Source organism: Phocoena sinus, chromosome 16 (genome assembly GCF_008692025.1).
Source record: "Phocoena sinus isolate mPhoSin1 chromosome 16, mPhoSin1.pri, whole genome shotgun sequence".
NCBI lineage: Eukaryota > Metazoa > Chordata > Mammalia > Artiodactyla > Phocoenidae > Phocoena > Phocoena sinus.
The window spans coordinates 2,811,150-2,832,230 of record NC_045778.1 but is presented as its reverse complement, the minus strand read 5'-3'; the positions used below and the strand labels follow the sequence as shown (position 1 = coordinate 2,832,230).

At 45.6% G+C, this 21,081-nt stretch overlaps 1 protein-coding gene across 5 annotated transcripts in view; it reads right to left on the bottom strand.

Moving 5' to 3' along the window:
* Positions 1-257: 257 nt before the first annotated feature.
* COG2 (component of oligomeric golgi complex 2) overlaps positions 258-21,081 on the bottom strand; it is a 41,946-nt gene continuing 21,122 nt past the window's right edge. The window contains exons 9-18 of one of the 5 annotated variants that reach the window (XM_032608209.1): positions 17,947-18,073; positions 14,499-14,638; positions 10,208-10,269; positions 8,835-8,986; positions 7,027-7,224; positions 6,097-6,169; positions 5,654-5,796; positions 3,911-4,050; positions 2,493-2,676; positions 258-936 (exon numbers count right to left, since the gene is read on the bottom strand). In XM_032608209.1, coding sequence (XP_032464100.1) covers positions 835-936; positions 2,493-2,676; positions 3,911-4,050; positions 5,654-5,796; positions 6,097-6,169; positions 7,027-7,224; positions 8,835-8,986; positions 10,208-10,269; positions 14,499-14,638; positions 17,947-18,073 — 1,321 coding nt within the window. In that variant the 3' untranslated portion in view covers positions 258-834. The remainder of the gene's footprint in view (positions 937-2,492; positions 2,677-3,910; positions 4,051-5,653; positions 5,797-6,096; positions 6,170-7,026; positions 7,225-8,834; positions 8,987-10,207; positions 10,270-14,498; positions 14,639-17,946; positions 18,074-21,081) is intronic. The other 4 variants (XM_032608210.1, XM_032608211.1, XM_032608212.1 and 1 more) reach the window with 4 other exon arrangements.

The window sequence follows — 21,081 nt, the reverse complement described above, 5'->3', positions numbered from 1 at the left end:
ACCGACGAACCAGCCACGCGCTTTCAGTACCTCTTTCCAGCACTCCCAACTCTTCTCCCTCCCCGACACGCAGGCGTCGGTGGCCGGGAAGGTGCGTTGGGTCACCCTCCCCTGGACCAGAACTGCCACGCGCCTGAAGGGAGGCTCTGGGTGGACAGGACCCCGCAGGTGCCAAGAAGAGGGGACGTGCCGTCAGAGGCATGACTGCCGAGGAGCATCTGACTTGTGCGGAATTCACACATTACAGGTGCACAGGCTTTGGCAGACTCTTCTTTTATTTAAGAGACCGATCCCCCCGGTGGTTCTCGCTCCTGACAGAGGCCTGGGTGACCCGCACTCTTCCTGAACGCCTAACGGGGGAGTGGGAGCCACCAGGACTGCGTCTTCCAGAAAGTCAGCAAGTGGGCAGTTACTTGCATCGTGGAGAAGGGCGTTTGCACACAGTATGGTCACCCCTCTGCAGCCGGCCACTTCTAACTGCAGGATCAGGGAGATGACTTTTTATATTCATATATATATTTCCTTCAATCACAGTTTAGAAATCAGCTCTGCCACGCTAAGATTTACGATAAAAATAAAATAATTTGCTCTGTAAACTATAGTAGAAAGTTTCAAATGTCTTAGTTAAAAACTATCTTCCATACAACGGAAAAAGGTTTTTGTATTCTTTTTGGGTGAAAGAAAACCCAAATACGCTGCGGTGGGAGGCCGTCCTGGCGCGTTGCTGGGACCTGTGCAAGCGCTTCTTGGCTGCAGGCCGTGAGAGAACAGAGCCGCTTTCTTCCGTGCAGGCGCGAGGCCCGACTTCCTCTCCCCTGGGCTCTTCCAAGATGCTTAAGGCTGCCCCGCCGTTGCCTGGCCCTTCGCAGCGGCAACAAGCTCTGTAAGAGCTGGAAAGCTTCTTATGTCCTTTGTCCGCAGGCCTATCTTTTCGATCTGCAAAGACCACGGGGATGAATCAAGTTACTGCGATGTGAGCTGAACGTGGAGAAGACCCTTACAAAGAAGGAAACAAAACATGCACCCTCACCTCACCCTCCACGGAACCAGAAAAGGGCAGCTCCCTAGTGACTGGGAGGGTATTTCTTCCTTTCAAATAAATGAAGTAAAAAAGAATTTCCTTATTGTAGAATTTATTTCGGGGGGTCATTCTAAGAAGCCAGTGTTAAGTTATCTCAGTTCATTAAATCAGACTCTCACCAGGATAAGAGCCTCTTTTGCGGACTGGAAGAGAAAATTCACACTAAGAGAAATAATAAAGTAATTTTTTAACTGAATCATTTTCAAAAAACAACCAGCCTGAGACCTTCACGTCTTAGTGTGTCGTCCGCAAGCCTTTCTTAGAAGCGGGTGCAGTCAGACAGCTTTGCACAGCAGCTGCCGTGGGTTATTTCAGTGCCAGAGATGCAGCACGCAGCATCCCTCCCACCTTAACCCCACAGCCGTCAGGAACTACACGTGCACGCGTGCACAAGCGGACCTGGAAAAACCCAGACAGAGTATCGAGTCTCTGCCGGCGTGCTGTGGCTCGTCTGGGGGGGCTGGGGTCGAGGACTGCCTTTTCTTTCCCTCCCCGGCCCACAACTCCTTTGCTTGTTTGCTCTTCATGTGTCTATAACCAACTTTCCTGCCTGTCAAAAGACTTCTAAGTTTCTCTTGAGAAATAAAGAAACAAGGCAATGGACTTCTGCCAGAATGCATCTCTAAATTCACCCGAAAGGGGAAAAATTTAGATTTTTAGTGATGACTCTGAACTGTATGAAAGAGTGACTAGAAAACAAGGCATCTTCTGATGGGAATGTTATGATCCCACTTTTTCTCTAGCAAAAAGGTCTTCCTTGAGGATCTACTGCTATAGAAAACCTAAGCAGTTGACAAAGCCAGTTTCTGAACACCCCAAAGCTCTGACAGTCTGTGAGGATGGAAGGCTGTGCGCGGAATCCACACCTGCCCCTACGTGACAGTACCTACGTGAATGTCCACACGTTGTGACACCAAAATCTGTGTTTTATAGAAAACCTACAAAATGCAGGCAGGGAAGCAAAGAAGCTGTGCTGAGATATTTTTCAAGCACCGCACTGAGAAGTCAACGGCCTAACTCTTCTCTAGTTATCCTAAAGTCAAACTAACAAATACCTCAAAAGACCCTCATCTGGCACCCGGGACGTATCAGACACGTTCCAGGCAGTGGACCAAAAGGACACCATCTCTGCCCAGGGGCACAGCCCCAGTGGCTTCGGGAACATGAATGCCAGCGAGCCAAGAGGATGTCAATTCCCTGGACCTCAAAAAGTCTGTCTTTTCTTTCTCATGTTCCCTAGGGGCCCATCCTCTTCCTTCAAGCGTCTGGGGCCCTGGCCCTCTTTTCCAGCACCGGGAATGGACTCCCGGTTCCTCCCAGCATCTCTGGGCTCAGGCGCACCACCAGCTGGCTGCCGGGCCCTCGGAATGTGGAGTCAGGCCCCCTGGAAGGACGGCGGTGCTCGGGTCACCTGCTCTCCTAAATACGCGACGTCCAAGGCCAACTGCAGCCTGATCTTGTCGTCGTCACTCATGCCGCCGCCACTGGGCCCGGCGGGGGTGGCGGGAGCGGTCCTCCTGGCTTGTTTCAGCCTCTTCAGGCTCTCCTCCATCTTCCTCACGGAGTTCAGGACGTCCGACACGGTCTCATAGTACCTTGAGCACGAGACACACAGACTGGTGAAAGAGACACAACGCCAAACACGCCCGCGAGCTTTGTGGACCAAAACAGGGATTTTTAAGATAAAAATTCAGTTCCAGTAAAAAAAAAAAAAAAACAACCAGCCATGGTAAATACTGTTTCTCAAGACTGGAAGAAAAACAGGGTCTTGACTGTCCAGCACTGCATCCTCTCGGAACATAACGACTATGCACATGAGTTCTGTCTAAAATCTCAGTCCTGAGCACTGAGCGAGAATCACAGGCCAAACTGCCTTTCTCGTATCAAGGGTGAACAGCTGCAGCTCGTTCCCCAAATGCAAGGAACGAACTCATTTACCATCAGTTCTAGAACAGCTCATCTTTTAAAAAGTATTTCAGAACTTTTAAATAAAACTAATTGCCTTTAAATATTTTCAATATAATTTCCAAATTATAAATGAGTTATATTTCAAAATTTTGTTTACAAGCTGGTTATTTGGCATTTGGAATACATTTCCCCACAGAAAGAGTATTATAACTCATTGTTACGTTCTAAGTTAACTCACAAATGCTGCTGAACTCATAACTGGTCGAAAGAAACAAAACAGTACTGCAAAATTAATAATTAAACCAAACCCAACAATAAAATCAAGTAATATACTTTGTGACATAGCTCGGTGCTAGATCTGGGGAAAAGTCGGGGGAGCTGGGAATGAAGAGATGCTCGCCCACAGTGATGCCGAACACCCCCCCCCCGTCCTCATTAGTTTTGGGATTCTGACACCCATCCTTCAACAGTTGTAATTATGCTGCACAATGAGTGTTTCCGCTTCCTCGATTACACGGGTCTCCCCAGCGCAAGTCTGCTGATTACGTGGCATGACTGGAGCCATCACGGACTGACAGAGCTGAAGAGAAAGGACCGAAAGGAGAAAGCGTGCCCGGACTCGCAGAACATTCCTGCATGGAGCGACGTTAAGGACAGTCCAAGGCAGTGTGCCAGGGGGACTGTGCAATGTGCCTGGGCCCCGAAAGGTGTGTGAGCTGGGAGAGGCCAGGCAGAGCCTTGGGTGGGGTGCAGCAAGCACAGTCGGGGAGGGACTGAGTGCCCGCACCCTGCCTTGTCCAGCGATGAGGCCAATGGATGTTCTTACTACCTTATCTACAAGCAGCCTGTGATGGTCCCAGTGATGTCTGACTTAGGGCTTTTCTAAGCAAGTCCAGAATAATCTGCTTTTAAGTTACTTACTTATGCGTGCTCTCAGAGAGAGCGCCTTCTAACCACTGCTGAATTATGGCTTGTTTGAGCTTATCCTTGTGCCCGCTCTGAAGCTGGTACAACGGCTTCAGAGCACTGTCCACATAAGAGGAGGCTGTCGTTGGCACCTCCTGGAATAACGTTGGTAGGGGTTAAAGATGAACAGAAAAAAAAAAAAAAGAAGAAAGAGAATAAGTTACCCAAACCTCACGTTCAAAAGGGCATTACGCAGGTACCAGTTTTGAGACACATACAAGCGTTGTCCACAGAAAGACCCCTGGAGACCAAGAGGGAGCCGTGGAGAGACAGCCGGGGAGGACGATGCCCGGAGCGACTGGACTCAGGTTCCCTAACCTGCTGTCCACACAGATCACCTGGCCACCCCGTTAATTCCGGGTCTGATTCGGTGTGTGTGTGTCGCAGGGAGGGGAACGGGGCCAAGTTTTGCGATGGCACATTTCTAACAAGCTCCCACCAGCGACCATCCGCTGCTGGCCAACAGACCACCATGTGAGAGGTTAGGATCTAGGGTGTCCGACTTTTCTTAGCTTTGGTTTCTTCATCCTTGAGTAAGGACACGGGCACTCACTCTGTAGGACTAATGAGGGTATGAAGTCTAGCACGGTGTCTGACCTACGATGCAAGCGCTCGGTAAATGTAACACCCCTTTGAAGAGAAAGGGGAAAGTTGCTAGATTCCTAAAGGAAAAGTAATGAATTTGGCAAAATAAGATAGGTCTCTCCCACTTCAGACCAGAAAATCGGGAGATAAGGTACTCTTGCTAGAAATGGGAATTCTGCTGGAGTGTCCCAGATTTTAAAAGGAAAAGGAGAACAGCCTCAGCGGGGGTGAGCTGGGTCTCAGCTCAGCACTCAGCCCAGCCGCTCGCTGCACCCAGAACACAGGCAGGGCGGGACGAGTAACCCCGACAGCAGCAGACCAGACAGCAGCAGACCAGGCCGCAGGCTCAGCGCACAACAAAGACGCGGCCCCGCCCAGGCGTGTCTGTAGGAACTCCGGGATATTCCAAAGGAGCACAATGCTGCAGGAGATTCTCACAGTTCCTGAGAATAATTTCAGTTGTAAATGGCCTAAAATCCAACTATCCAACTGGGAGAAAAGAAAATCTAGAGGGAAAATAAGTGAGAACTGACAAGAATGAAATGAGCATAAATAAACGCATGAAAATGGGAGTTCAAGAGGGAAAATTAAAACGCTGGTAAAAACAAATCGCCCCAAATCCCCATTCTACAAAGTGAGGACACAGAACTCGACTTTGAACACCAGTGTGAGCTTAATTTTTCACCTTATAAATGCCTTTAATATTTTTTAATGCAGCTTTTTTTTATACCTTACCCAGGAAAAGACAGGAGAAAGCAGGTACTTCCAATGACAATATAAAAGAAATAAGGTAAATTCAAATCTTTTCAGGTATAAGATACGAAGACCAAAAGAAGGGTAAGACTTCAAAGTATTTTATTAAAATGCTGTCTTTGAAAATACGATTTTTCCTTAAGGCCAGAAGTCCGTGCTGTGCAAGTCCAACGACCTAAGTTGTGTCTGTGCCACGTCTACTGAGGAGCCCCCCCCTTCTCACGAATAGGGTTTCTCTCCATGAGACGGATTCTCCCCCCAGGAACCTATTTCTGTCCCTCGCCTAACCACTTCCTCCCTCTCTGGCCTTCCTGATATATACTTCCCAACCTCGAAACCCTTTTCAGTGAGGGCACTGACCTTGTTGGTTCTTCGGTACAGCCTGGGAACCTCCAGGGCACTTTTCAGGTGACTGAAGCAAGACTCACTCAAGTCCTGGGTGACTCTGTCACTCAAGGCAGGCACACAGGCAGACAGAGATAGCCGGGAGTCCTCCAGGGCTGCTGCACACACAGAAGCATGTGTTTAATCACACTATCCAGGCCCAGGGGTGAATTCTATTTGAAATACCGTCAACATATTTAGCGAGCATACTACAACAAACCAAATCAAATCGAATTACTAGAATTAAACAACATATCTCATTCAAGGAAGTTATAAACACAGAACAGAATACAGAAACCACCAAGGACTTACAACTAGAGAAGAAAATGGTTAGTTAAAATTTATCCTACAGTCTCTAAAATTCTATTGTAAATTATTTCTTATTCAAAGATTTGCTGAATCTAAAGATTCGTTTTTACCTGAGATAGAAGAAAAATTCTTAAAGCCAATCACTTCAAGTTTTGGCCTGATTGTTTCCAAGAGCTCTGGAAGCTGAAATAAATATGCACTTTATATATTCAGTTACTTTTTATAAATCAAAGGAAGAGTCAATTCTTTATGCATCTACGAACTCTAGACTATTACCAATGAACGATAAAACTAAACTCAGAACTTCCAGTGGTTTTCATCAGAAGAAAACAAAATTCCTAATTAATGCTTTCACTATGAAAGAATCCAACAGCATGGAAAACTGCATTTTCACGGCTATTAACAGACCCAGAAAACATGCGGAATCCTTTTCTATTCTGCAGCTCTCCCCAGTACCAAAAAAACGCATGGTAAAGACCACGTTTTTGCTCCAAACACACAATATCTGTCCAAGCACCACAAAATATTCAAACTTGAGAAAAGCAGAATTACATATCACAGCACTTAAACACATTCATCCCACAAAGTTCTGTTAATGGTAAAAGCAAGAACATGGAATCTATTTGGAGAAAACAGGAAGAAGTGTTAATAGGTCAACACTTTCAAAGTATAACTGAAGATTACATATTACCCTGAAATACTGGGTAAGTGAATTAGAAACGATTAAAATCCAACCACTAAAGGTCATGCCTGCACAGAGTAAGCGGAGCTAATGCAAAAAACGGCGGTGCCTGGCGTGCTGCTAGACTGTGGCGTCACTGCTGGAAGGGAAGCCGAGGCTCCGGGCTAGCACATCCTAGGCGGGACTGGCAAGCACGGGGGAGCGAGCACGCCGGGCAGGGAAACGGGAGCAACACCCAGAAGCGAGGTGAACGGACGTGCTCTCAGGGTGCCCCGGGCCCACAGTTCTAAGCCCCGTGAGGCCAGCCGTTGCAAACACTGAAGCCGGTACTTAGAACTCCTCCGGGATGCAGGCTCACCTGCTCCTGAAGCCTGTCCAGGTCTGCGACCACGTAAACAAGCTGAGTGCTGGAGATGGGGACGACGGGCTTCGTCTCGGAAGGGCCGCTTCCTCGGTCTTCGCAATTTCCTTGGGCGACGGAGGGATCTTTGCTGCCAGTTACCGAAGGCTTTTTAATATCCTTGGCACTTTCATTAGAGATGGGCCTGAGTAAAAGCTGAACAAAAGGGTTTCAACGATTAAATGTGCTTCCACCAGCAAGATACATGAGCATTTATACAGGTCAATGACTCACCATAAAATCTCAGCTGTCTACAAAGGATTCAGTGAACGTTCACTCATGACAAAACACCACAACCCTCTCCCCAGGCAGGTGTGGAAAACAGAGAAACAGGACAAACTGCAACCCCATGTGCATTTCCCCTCCTTAAGTAACGGGCAGAAATGAAACAACAGGCCCCTCAACTAAAGGAAAATTAAGATCTGGAACATCATAGTAAATTTTAAAAATTAATTAACTGCTTAAGGTAAATAATTTACGGTATCTGCTTAATAAATTTTCATCATCATAAGGGTAAAAAAATCAAAATCTAAACCTTAATTATGCTTCAAATAACACAAACGACAGAAGTGTTCTTTGCATAATGGATTTTTGCTACAAGGGAAAAAAACCTACGAGACGTGCACTGGGATCGAGAAAAGAATGGAATATTCTGGATGTGAGAAGAACTGCTGGCTAGCATCTTGCTTGGGCGTGGCGTAGCAGGCCCAGGCCTAACAGAAGTGTACCAACCCGACCGTGCCCAGGAACTGCACGGTCTTCGTGAACAGTTTCATGGAGCACGGTGGTCTCCTGAGACCCCTCTGAGCAGAGAGAGGCAAAGGCGGAGGAGGAAAGGAACTGCCGTGGAGCGCCCCTGTCTGCCAGGCCCCTTGGTTATCAGTTTGCTGGTCAAACCTCTCTCTACTCCTCACGACAAGCACAGATAGAAGCTGTTTTCCTCCTTTACAGATGAAGAATCTGAGACTCAATTTCCCTAAGACCACGAAATTAGATAAGGAGTGGCAGAGCCAAGGTCTGACGCTGTCTCAAGCCTGCGCTGTTTCCACTGAGGCCCTCTGCTCCAGCTGACAGAGTGCTTTCCTCTCCATGGATGAGGCCTTCCTCGTGTCGTCTTCCCTAAGCTTCCGCTCACATCTTTTATACTCATCACCTTGCTGTGGCCGGGGGGTGCGTCTGTCACTGAGCTGTCCGCGCAGCAGGCATCTCTGAGACACGGGCGCAGGGCCTGGCAGGGCTGGGGGCTCAGCAGCGGACCACACGAGTACTCCCGTGGCTTACGCACAATATCTAATAAACCATCAGAGGCGTGCGGACGCTTAATGCATCCAACTACTACTTCTGAAATGGAGGGAAGGTTAATTAATTTTACTACCTTTTAATCTCAACCACTTGGAGTTTTTACACTTCCAAAGACTAGGTACTAAAGTACGCATTTTAAAAATCATTTTCATTTGAATGAGCATTTCTGTTTTAGTCTGGAGGCAAAGATCCTGGTTTTCAGAAGGGAAAAATGAGGTGGCCAGTGAGGGCTTTTCCCAACGACAAAGCACTGACCACGTGACAGCAGACGCCCCTCGAGGCCACACGCACGAGTGAAAAGGAAACCCAGAAGCGGAACTGGGTAGCAACTGAGAAGCTGGCCTGCAGTCCCCGCATCAACCTCTCATGACAACACGGCCTTTAAGACTCCCAGCACGTTCAGCTTCACCCATCCTTAATTCGTTTCGGCCTCGATTAGGGATGAGCCACCCGCCAGCCCTCACCTCCTTGACAAACACGGAGTACCGCGCGAGAATCTGCAGAGTGAGTCTCCACAGACGATGCACCAGCAACGGCAAGAACATCTGGTCAGACCAACACCTCTGCAGGCTGCTCCACGTCCTGTGAGAAGCCAAGAGGCAATACGAACTTCCAGCTAGACAAAAAACATACGGTTAAGGAATCTCAGCTGAAGGGCTAACGGCTAAAACCTTCAACGTACACCCCAAGAGTGAAGGCAGCGGCCTTCTCAAGAACCCTATGTTGTCAGCAAAGCTTTAGGGAGGTGGTTCTAATTTTACATGACTCCCCCTCCCAGGCATCTGATAAGCATTAAACGTAAACGGCATTCAGAAATCGTCCGTCGGCAGGCACTTCATACCAAATCAACAAACACAAGCTGGAGAGGCAGTCACCGGCAAGGTTTCATCTTCGGTTCTGAATTTGTCCTGTCTTCTCCTTCCCTCCTGAATATGCTATTTCAACACAGGATGTCGATTACATATGGCCATTTTTGGCAAAAACAGCTGGAAACTAACTTTGAGGCTAAAAGAGTGCAGTTTAGATGGAACTCGGCTGCACGAAAGGGAGCAGAAAGTGGAGCGGAGCTGCCCCAAGACCCTTGTGGCTATAGCAACAGCCACCTACTAGGTGAGAGGCCACCGGGCATGGCTACAACGTGACACAGGTGAACGAGGCTGTAGGGATGCAAATGATGCAAACGTGTCTGCAAAGTGTATCCTAACCCTGGTCACCTGCGCACCGTCCCAGGACTGGCCCAAGGGCTCTGGAGGCCCGGGGCAAGGAGCCCCCGCTGTGAGCCATTCCCCCCCCCCCCCAGAGGGAAGGCCACCGTGGTCCTTCACCTCAGCTTCAGAGAGAAGCGGAGCGTGGCCACTTGGCTACAAAAAGGGCTGCTCCCTTAAGCACAGCAGCAGTTATATCCCCTTGACATGTTATACTGAGGAATGAAAATGAGGTCTCTTTCCTGTGTTCTTAAAGCAGCGATTTTATCATCTCTGTACAGCAAGAAGCTCTATAAACCTTTTTTTTTTTTCTTTGCGGTACGCGGGCCTCTCACTGCCGTGGCCTCTCCCGTTGCGGAGCACAGGCTCCGGAAGCGCAGGCTCAGCGGCCACGGCTCACGGGGCACGAACCCGTGTCCCCTGCATCGGCAGGCGGACTCTCAACCACTGCGCCACCAGGGAAGCCCTATAAACCCTTTTTTAAAAAAGAAGTTAAAGTACATCTTTGGGTCTAACTTACTGGAAGACAGGAAAAGGTGAAAGTGCCCCCAGGGTACTGAGATCCCCAAGATGACTTGGTGAGCCTACTTAACTCAGAGACAGCCTGTCATTTGTCACTTTGAGGAAGTTACCTGGTGCGTCTTCCAGGACATCTGTAAGTGCTGCTTCTAAGGATCCCGCTATTTCTCTAAATCTGAGAGAAAAACAAGAGCGTAAACTGTTGTTTTCTCTGCTGCAGGCGGCTGTCCCACCCATCCTCCCTTCTCCCCACGAAACAGGACCTTCCTCCACTGGCTTGTTGGTGAGGCCAGCGCTGTCAGAGATGCCGCACCAGCCCTGATGCCTGTTCTCCAGACTTTTTTTTACCGAGCAGGAAATAAACGTGTCTCAATTAATCCACTACGAAGCCATTTCTGGCAAGTCCCACCGGCTATAATCAGGTAATCGCTTCAAGGCCGTAAGACTGGTTTTTCCAATCCCCTTACATCAGCCCTATCAGAAGAAAGTGAATGTCCCCCAAACTAAGAAATGGGAAAGCTGTATTCTGTGTCTTTGTTCGCAGCTTGAGAAAAATCACCGAAGGTAGAGGCGATCACACCAGAACAGCTCTCTGCCTGGCGCTCCTCGAACATCTGCTGCTGGTCTCTCACGTTGTCATGGTAACTGGCCCACCGGCCCCGAGGCTCAAGATCTGCTTCCTGATGGGTTTTCTTTTTCCTCTGCTGGCCCACTTGTCCCCTCATACCATCCTGTCACAGACTTCTATTTTAATGACTAGTGTGGACACATTTTTATGACTCTGAAATGAAAACTGTGTGTGTGCGTGCGTGTGTATTTCCTTAACTGGCTGCTTACGTAGCATCTTTCTTCCCAACTATATAGCTCTTCCATCTTCATACTTTCTTTGCCATACCCTCTTCTGTCACCTGCTAGTTCCTTTGCTAGCAATAAATTCTGACCCATGCTTCAATTTACTGAAGTCGTAATTCTGGTTTTTGGATAGCACTCACGTGCTTTTTAAAAGCAGTTCAGAGACTGGTTTTCAGGAGTAAAAGCACTTCACACAAGGAGCAGCCGCCCCGTCCGCCACAAAGGTGCGAGTGGCTCACAGCGGAGGACTCTGGACTGCCCTGGCCACTGGAGCTGGCCGGTGCCTGCAGCGTCCCTACACCACAGGGAGGGAAAGGACTCACCCTCTGCCCCGTGAAGCCTGCGAAAGGCTAGTCACTCCAAGCAGCAGGGAGAGGCAGAGAGAGAGCAAGTGATAGAAGGCAAGCGGGGAACAGAAGAGAGCGCCGGGGCCCAGCGAAGGAGGCGGTGGCCCCGAGCACAGTGAGGACGGGGAGGGGCTGCCCCGCAGTGGAGGGAGCAAACCAGCACCTGCGTCAGCCTCAGCCCCTCAGCCCACCTTTCCTCCAAATCCACACAAAACACGGAAAAGGCCTGACAGCTAACACAGCACCATTCACAACAGGGAACACCAGGCCCCAAGGAAGGGAAGGGCCTGTAAACGCGCAGCAGGAAGAGAGGTCAGCTCGAAGCTCTGCAGCCAGGAGAAGAGCAGGTATAATTCAGTGTAAGTAAAGACACGGGATCAAATCATATGTACGTCTGTGACAATTCTGATAAACACACAAACGACAAAGTGCAAGAAAAATGCAGCAGACCCGACACCAGTGCATTTCACACAGACGTGCTGACTGTGTGGGACCAGCTGTTGGACCCTTGAAAGGAAAGCTATGTCACGTGACCCAGCTGTCCCCTTAGCCCCCAAGGGCCAGGAGCCCAGCACCAGCCCCTGGCACAGCCTTGCTGGGCAGTAACTTCCAGGATTGAAGTGATACGTTATACTTCTTAAAAAAGAAACAAAGTGAGACGTTACGTTGGTGGAATTTGAAAAGTTGTGCTGTAGTCTTCATGTGTATATGGGATGCTAGTCTACTCTTGATAGGAGATTTGTAAGAAAGGCAACCCCAGATACAAACACTCCCAAATTCTTACATTTGGGTTTGGGGAGGGTCTGGAGACGCACTTCCCAACGCATGTCTCTACTTCGCGCAGGCACACTCTTGCGGAGGGTGGAGGGAAAGGAAGGTACGTTAGTGCCACACGGACTCCACGTCATAAAGGAGCTACACCATGCTCAGTGCGTGCTGAATGTGACAGACACAGAACACACATGTGACCGTCCTGGGAGCATATAACATTCTAGCGAGATTTCAATTCAAAAAGACCTAACACTTTGCCTGTGGCATTTAAAGGGCGACCAGCCCAGTTTCCAGGCAGCCGCTGATTCGCTACCATTTGAGACTGTTCTGAGCACATGTACATTTAATCTCTTCCTATGAGAAACGGAGTCCTAAGCCTACTTTCCGATACTCCTGTAAGAACAAATGAAGCGCAGACACAGTAGGGTACCAGGGGCAGGAGGGGTGCACAAGTGCTCACAGAACGGTGTGTGTGGGCCAGGGCTGCCTTTTTCCTGAAGGTGACGGGGATGCAGGCATAGAGTCAGACCCGGGAGCATCCACCTGTTACTGGGGGAGCAATATTAATACTTCTTCCTAGAAACATGTCAACACATCATCACCCCACTGGCTTTAGGTTTACTTTAAATGACCCTGAGGTGAATCAGGTAACACTACAACTCTGACCCCAGCGGTGTTCGCAAAACGTTGTCATCCCTCAGAATAAACAATCTAATGCCTGATAAAAATCAACAGAACGGTGTCCTATAAAGTATTACTTGAATTTATTTCTTAAATGGAAAAACAAATGTACTGAAAGTTATGAAGTTCCACACTTCATAACTCAAACATAATTTTTTAAAAATTTTATACATTTTAAATAAAACTGTTTACAAAGAAAAGTTAACCAATCCCTTTGAATGCTATGGCTAAAATCTGCTGAAGGTGAAAATGTCTTTCAGGGAACTGGCTGAGTTCCGACAGAGTTTAAGGCTCAATCACCAGCTTTGAGAGAACGTATAATGAGAGGAGAACCTGCCGAGGCCGGGCTGTGCCGTCCCTGCGGGGCCCAGAGCTCCAGGAAGCAAGGTGACAGTGCAAGATTACCAAGCATGGGGCCCTGGGGTCCGGGGAAAATGACTAGAAAAGAGGGGTTCAGAGGCAGTAGACGGGAGTATGGGCTGATGGCATTGGATATCTAAAGCAATCTAACTTTGAACCTGGACTACAAAAGACATGGGACAGTTGAAACATTATTTCTCTGCTGCAGTCTTACGCTATAAAATGATGTTTCACCATTTTAAATTCTTCTCACAAACCAAAAGGGCTTCTTGCCCTGGCTTAGTTTTGATCATCACGTAATGATTACTTCCCATGCAGTCCATGAATATCTTACACACAAAAAAATCCTTAATTTCCTACCTACAGGATAATGAATGTAACCTTGAAAAATTAAGCATAAAAGCCAGTATTGTGTGTAAAAGGGCATCTTACTAACAGGCTGACAGTTACGATTCCATTATCAAAAGATGATTACATACATTCTCAATCATGGTGAGTAATTACAAATCAAGGTATCTAGTTCCTAGTATATTTCCCTCTGTAATTATTCCTTAGAACCCTGGGGAAGGACTGCATCATAATTAATGAAAACATCCAACAATTTAAACAAAAAGCCTGAGTCTTTAAAGAGCATTCTAGCTCAAATGCTCTCGTTAACGCCGTTCTATGGAGGAGCTTACTGTGATCTCACTCAAGAGAATCTGCAGAAACGGCTATTATCACCTATTCTTCTAAGGGAACATATATTGTTAAAAATTTATCCTAAATTTCCCCAAACAGTCTACAGAACCACTTACTGACACAGGTGATATCATTATGACATCTGGAAGAAAAGTGTCAGCGTCTTCCAGATAGAGAGAAAAAATGTCACAAAGTATTATAAAGGAATCCAAAACAATAGGTAGAATTACTATCAATTGCTAAGACGGAATCAGCCACAGAGACTACTCTAAGAGAGAATACTTCTCCCGACTCCCTCTGAGGACAAAAAATGTTCCAGATGAGCAAAACAACAAATGCAGGGTAGGTCTGCTATTTGAAGCAGGTGATGAGAGAGGAAAACGGGGAGAAAGAGCTGCTAGGTGACCCGCTCTTTCTGTCTCTTCACGACGAACGAGGACGTAGCACGTGGGAATGAAGCCAGGCCTGGTCTAGCTCACTCTGAGTCTAGTGTTCTCAGTTGTCTGACGACCAAGGAGTAAGACTTATCTTTCTGTCGTACAAGCCAGAACTCTGGCAATCACGATACTTCCTGTGCACTTCCACTCTACATTTTGTTTCCCAAAGAACAGTGTGATGATCAAGAAGGGGCCGTTAGCTGGAGCCAACATACTTAACTCGTGCTCAAATTCTATTTTAGAAGGGTGGAGGTGGGGGGGGGTAAATTACTGACCTTATTTGAAAATACACAGGCAAGTTCCACTTATTATTGAAGCTCTGATAGGCGGGATGTGCTCTTAATCTTTTTACACTGGCCTGTGATCCACATTGCCGTTCAAATGTTCTTACAAAATCCATACTTATGGTATATTTCTAAAATAAGAACAAACAGGTGGCATTTTCATTTTAAGTGAACTAACCAGAACTGGGATCATATAGTGAAAAAAGCTATAATCAAGATAAAGATCAACACACAGAATCATAGTTTCTGGATCTGCTAAGGACCTTATGGGATCTTCCTTCCAAGGTCCCTGCTTAAAGATCAAGTAATGCCCAAAGTGGTTCTGTGACGTGCTCAAGGTCCTAGGTGGCAAGCCCGTCAGGAGACCCAGGCATCCTAAGTCCAGTGGTCTTTAAGCGACAGCTCTCCCCCATCTTCTAGGGCACCCCTAACCCAGTCCACTGGAATCACAAGAGATTGCAGATTAAGTGGTATAATTTTCATTGCCTCTCCAGAAGAAGAAGTAGAAAATTTTAAAAAGGAAAGAAAGACTCAAACCATGTGAGTAATTACATCCTTTTTATAGATGGCACAGCATGAAGACTGACAGGAGGAATCTAACAACACCATTAAGAGCAGAAGCTAACACTTAATATTTATCATCCTCACACAGTGCTTAAAATTGTCTTACTTACTTTAACCCAGAAAACTGCCCTACCCGGTAACTACTTCTATATCATCCCCATTTTATAAACGACGCTTCCTCTTCTGCTCAGGCTCAGAGAGAATTTACCCGGAAACAAAGGAAGGAAACAGGGGAAACAGAACCCTCGCCAGCCAGCAGTGCAAAGCTGCGGTTGCACATTCCTTGGCGAGGGCCCTACTCCCCAGTCCCCAGGCTCTGGGGAGGACACCGCAGGACTTCCCACGTGCTTCTCATTAAGAGGGACTCTGTTCTGGGTCACCAAACCAATCACCCGAATGGGATGATGTCTGGGCTCATGTGGGAATTTTAGTGCAGTAACACCACCACAGGTGTTCCATTTCTTTCAACTGGTTTTGAGCTACACTTACTGAATCCCCTGAGTGTGGTCTACATGTGTGGAGTTGAGACAAAGAAAGGTATTACTCATCCCTTTTGGGATAAAACTATACCCCTGCATATAATGGGTGTTGAAAAAATACAAAAATATTTTTCTCTTCACAAAAGCATGTCCCATTAAAACTGAAAGCTGAAAGCATTTCTTGCAAGAAATGTTTGTACCCGCAAACGTTAAGTATTGGTTTAGAATTCTCAAGTCGACACTCTATCAGAAAGCTTCATTTCTGAGCTGAAAAATCTCCTGAGCCTAACACGATCAAAATGATTCTCTAAAGAGGAATGAAAAGGGTCTTAAACAGCTAATGCTTAAGACCTCATATTGTTCAACACACTGTAACACGGGCCAAGAGAACAGATCAGTGGTATTTCTGGGATAATAAAGCTCCCAATTTGTTGTCTTACCTGTTTTGAAGTCTACCAGGCCCCAGGCTCACCACACTCACCTTGTGCCTCTCTACACTTTAAAAATCAATAAGCAATTTGACCAAGCAGAGTTAGAAAAAGAAGCAAACAGAACTTCTAGAAACGAACGTAAGGGTAAACTAGAAACAGGTGAAAAGGAGTTTAGACAAATCTGAAGAAGGAATCAGTGAACTAGAAGAAAAGTCCCGAGAAATTATCCAGAATGAGCACAAAGAGACAAAAAATTAAAAAGTGAATTCAGCAAACACAAAGGATAAAGTGAGGAAGTCTAATCAAAAGTTCTACAAGAAAATAATAGAGGAATGAGAGAAAAGCACAACTGAAGAGTTAATGAATAAAAATGATACAGAGCTGATTAAAAAACCACCAATCCTCAGATTCAGGAAACCCAACAAATCCTAAATACAATAAAGAAAAAGAAGCCCACACTAGATTCTCATAATGAAACAGCACACTAGAGTCACAGGCAAGATTTGGGAGAGACGGCATGATAACTACAAAGAAACAACAATAACTATTTTCATAACGGAAGTCAAGAGACAATGTGCAAAGCGCAGAGAATTCTACTTCCATCAAAACTACCTTTCAAACACAAAAGGTATAAAGTTATTGTCAGACATACAAACTGAGGGTTTATCACAAAGAAGTGAAATTTATTATCACCAGGCCCTGCTAATAGATGAATTTCAGGAGGAAGGAAAATGATCCAAGAAAGAAGGTCTAACATCCAAGAAGGAACAGGAAGCAAAGGAAATGATAAACATGTGGAATAATTCTGAGAGGAGAATGATGACCACGTAAAACAATAAAAATAACGCCCTATTTGGGGGATAAAGAAAATCAAAATAGAAATAAGACCCTGGAAACAGTAATAGATACTATGGAATGGGGTGACTGGCATCAAAGTACTCTAAGATCCCTGTGCTGTTTGGGAGGCTGAAGAACACCAGTGAGCTTTAGATTCTGTTAAGTAACCACTAATGTTACTTAATACATAAAGAAATAAAGGGTAGAACTTCCAAATTAGTAGAGGGGAAAAACAGAATAAATGAGGAAAACAAATCCCCAAAAGTCCAAAATACAGAGAAGGCGGAAAAGGAAAGAAAAAAAGGGAGAAAGGAAAAGAAGGAAGAAAAATGGGACAAATAGGAAGAACCAAAGAAACCCCAAATACATCAGTCACTACGATCATTGTAAATTTAACAAATTACCTAATTAAAAGACAAAGATTGTCATGTTGAATAAAACAATCGAAAAACCAAAAATCAAAATCCAGAGCAGGAAGGAGAGGAGAGGCGCCGAGGGGCTGAGCAACACGAGTACTGAGCAGGGGAGCTGGGCACGGACTCAGGCCACCTGGCCGAGAGCCTTTATTCTTCTCCAGGACACTACGTACTATCTTTAAAAAATGGTACAACGGAAAATTAACATACGAGTCTACTTCTGAAATATCAACCATGAAGTCTTTTAAATGATGTTTTTTTTTTTAAGAAATGAAAATATCAAGGCCTCCTAATCTTTCAAATTATAGAGGACACTTACATATTGCATTTTAAAATCCAACCCAATATTTCGTTTTCCTTCAAAACGATACAGTAGAGATCTACAAACTTAATTTTTCATGGAAAACAACTGCAAACAGCCTTGTTTTTAAATGGTCCTTAGGTTCTTTTTTAAAATTAGAATATTCATATCTAGTCCCAACTGCATCTAGGCTGAATTTTACTTTACATTCTAAAAAATATTCTTAGTCCTTGAAGTTATCAGAGACTGACTTGAATAAAACAGTGTGTGTTTTAAGGTAAATGCTTGCTACATAACTCAGACCGTGGTTTTTCCTAAAACCACAGAACCAAGACTGTGCAGAAAAGATATGATTATCCTAAAGTCTCAGCTTAACATCTTCAAGAATCAAGACGATGGAGGAAAAGGTACCTGGTGAAAGGCATCGGGATTCCCAGGATTAAAAAGTGAGGGCAATTTTTCTTCTAATCCTCGTACTATTTCTGGCCAGACAGAATTCACCAAAAAATCATATCCGGGAACAGTATTGCCTTTTTCACTGTAAGATAAGAGGAAAATTTCAGTCAAATACACCAGAATCTTCTACTTCCAAAAATCAAAATTCCACTGTGGTGCTTTTATTAAAATAAAAGTTCCTCAGCCTAAAATTTATTTCAACCTTTTTAAAAAAATGATATCTGTCAATTAGTTTGTTCTTAGACCCAAACTTCTATTTCACTCCTTGATCTCATTCTCACCTTGAACCTGACACATCCTCTGTGTCCTGACTCCTACATCTATCTATCAAGTAGTAAGCAAGCTGGGGTCAAGGATAATGGAAAACTACACCGACTTAACTTGGCACAATTTTCTCCCCTAAAATGGGCTACCATGTTTATACTCTGTCTTGAAAAAGAAGCAGTTTAATACCACAGGAAAAGCAGTCTTTGTGGGACTTCCCTGGTGGCGCAGTGGTTAAGAATCCGCCTGCCAATGCAGGAGACATGGGTGCGAGCCCTGGTCCAGGAAGATCCCACACGCCGTGGAGCAACTAAGCCCGTGCGCCACAGCTACTGAGCCTGCGCTCTAGAGCCCACGAGCCACAACTACCGAGCCTGCGCGCCGCAACTACTGAAGCCTACGCGCCTAGGGCCCGTGCTCGGCAACAAGAGAAGCCACCTCAATGAGAAGCCTGCGCACCGCAACAAAGAGTAGCCCCCGCTCGCCGCAACTAGAGAAAGCCCGCACGCAGTAACAAAGACCCAACGCAGACAAAAATAAATAAATTTTTTTAAAAAAAAGAAGAATTATGTTACATCTACTCTGCCTGTGCTCTGTAAATGGAGCAATAATGCCTACAGGACAGCACATATATTTAAAAAAAAAAAAAGAAAAGCAGTCTTGTATTCAACCTTAACACCACTCAACTCTAAAGCACTATAAATCACGCTAATTGCCCAATTACTAACAACTTTCTGATTCAGCTATCCCTAAGATTACCCTCAGTTCTAAAGTTCTATGACTATTTTACGTAAAATCTCGATCACAAATCTTAATACAAAAAACTGATAACGGTAATGTTTTTTGTGTGTGCATGCTTTATTCTGCATTTTTAGCCAAAAGGCTGGACTCTGGGTTTCTAATTCACAAACTTAGATGAGAGACAACACTGAGATAAAAGCATGCACTCGGGAGCCAGAGTACGTGGGTTCAAATTTTGGGTCATTTAACTTCTCTGTGTTTTGGTTTCTTCATCTTCAAAACAGGGATGATAATGATATGTACCTCACAGGGTCATTATATGGATTAATATTTGTAAAGCATTTAGGATGGTGCCCAGCATACAATAAGTGCTATGTTAATAGTGGTTAAATACACAAGTACATAAACAAAAAAAGCAGGTTCCTTAAGTTTCTCTTGAACTTAAAGACCTGTAAGTAGCTTTAAGCAACACCATCTCACTGATCGACCCACTCTGACTGCTCCGTTATTGATATGCTCTATATTAAGATAACTGTCTTTAAAATTGATCATCCATGCAATATACGGTCTTATTTTTTAGCAAAACGGGGAGTTGTGTAGCTAAGTGGTGATAACAAATTGGCATTTAACATTCTGATAAGAATTAAAAATAACCAGTAAAAAGTTTTCATAATTTTCCTTCTTAGCAAAAACTATCAAGACAAATAGCTTATTCAGCTTTACTGTTCAGAAAGAGCTATCAGATAATCTCATTCTATAATAGGTAGGAATTGATGAGAAATTACTGGTGGGATTGGAGGAGGGTCCAGGAGGGAAAGAAGATGCCTGTGTCCCATGTACCCAATTCCATGTATCATATCATATACTTTTAATCATAATAAGAAGTAGCTCTATTAAGGTATCGGAAGAAAGAAGGAACAGAATTGAAGATTTTAAAACACAAATGCACATAATCTGAACAACACTGAAGGACAAGATCACCTCATTCCCGAAGTAAATGTCTAACTAAAGCCCCAAAGAGAAAACTTAAACCTGTGAGATCAACAGTTAGAAAAGCTAATCCACATTCTTCGGAAGATAAATCTTGAACGTCGCTGGTGCCCCCAGCTATAAAGGGCACCTGGAGGCAGAAGCTGAGCAAGGGAAGGTGAGGAGCGGCGGGACGACGGGGCCTCAAGCAAATGCAGGTGGCCCACCAAGGTACAGTTTAGAGTCCTGAGATTTCTGAGGCGTCTACATGAATTCTGCCACACTGGAAACCATGGAAAAGAGCACGTGAGGCTCCGTAACTTGACATTTCAGGACCAAGACTAGGCCTGTCAAATCTAATGACTGGTTGTTTCATAACTGTGGCTTCTTTAAATTTACCCCATGACTTCTATGAAATTCTTACCCCAAATCCAAATCCAACTAAATCTTCATGATTACTAAGCAAAAGTGGCAAAACAAGGCTTCATCTGAAATCGTGTAGTGGAAATAGGGTACTTCACAAGTCAAGCAGCGTATTTGTTCCCCAGATTTTTTTTCTTTTCAAAGAACAAAAATTCAAGACCAAGTATAATGTTCACTCCATGAAGACAGGGACCTCATTTGCCTTTCTAATGCTGTACAGAGGTTAAGTCTTTCACCCTGCAAACACTGGGCAGTTACTGCCTTCGACACCGTGCCAGGAGGGAGGTGTGGGCCGTGCGGGAGGGGAGCGCGCTGTTGAGATGGAAAAAGTGAGAGCGACGTGCAATGGCCTGCAGAGAACAGGATTAAAGGTAGAATCAGGGTAAAAGATGGTCTCTTGAAGGAAGTGGCATCTGAGCTGGGGCTTCACGTGGAGTGACAGGTCAACAAAAAGAGGGACCGGGAAAGGCGGAGGGGACTCCGAGGAAAAACACAGACCCGCCCAGCGTGTGCTGGGGCCGGCAAGTGCAGCTGTGTGCTGGAGAACACCAGGGCGAGGGTACCACAGAGCAGAGGGCCCCACCCGAGGACCACCGGGGCCAGAGCACAAGGGGCCTTGTGTGCTGATCAAGAAGCCTGCATTTTCCGCAATGAGCAATAGGAAGCCACTAAAGACTCAGGAAGAAGGCAGGG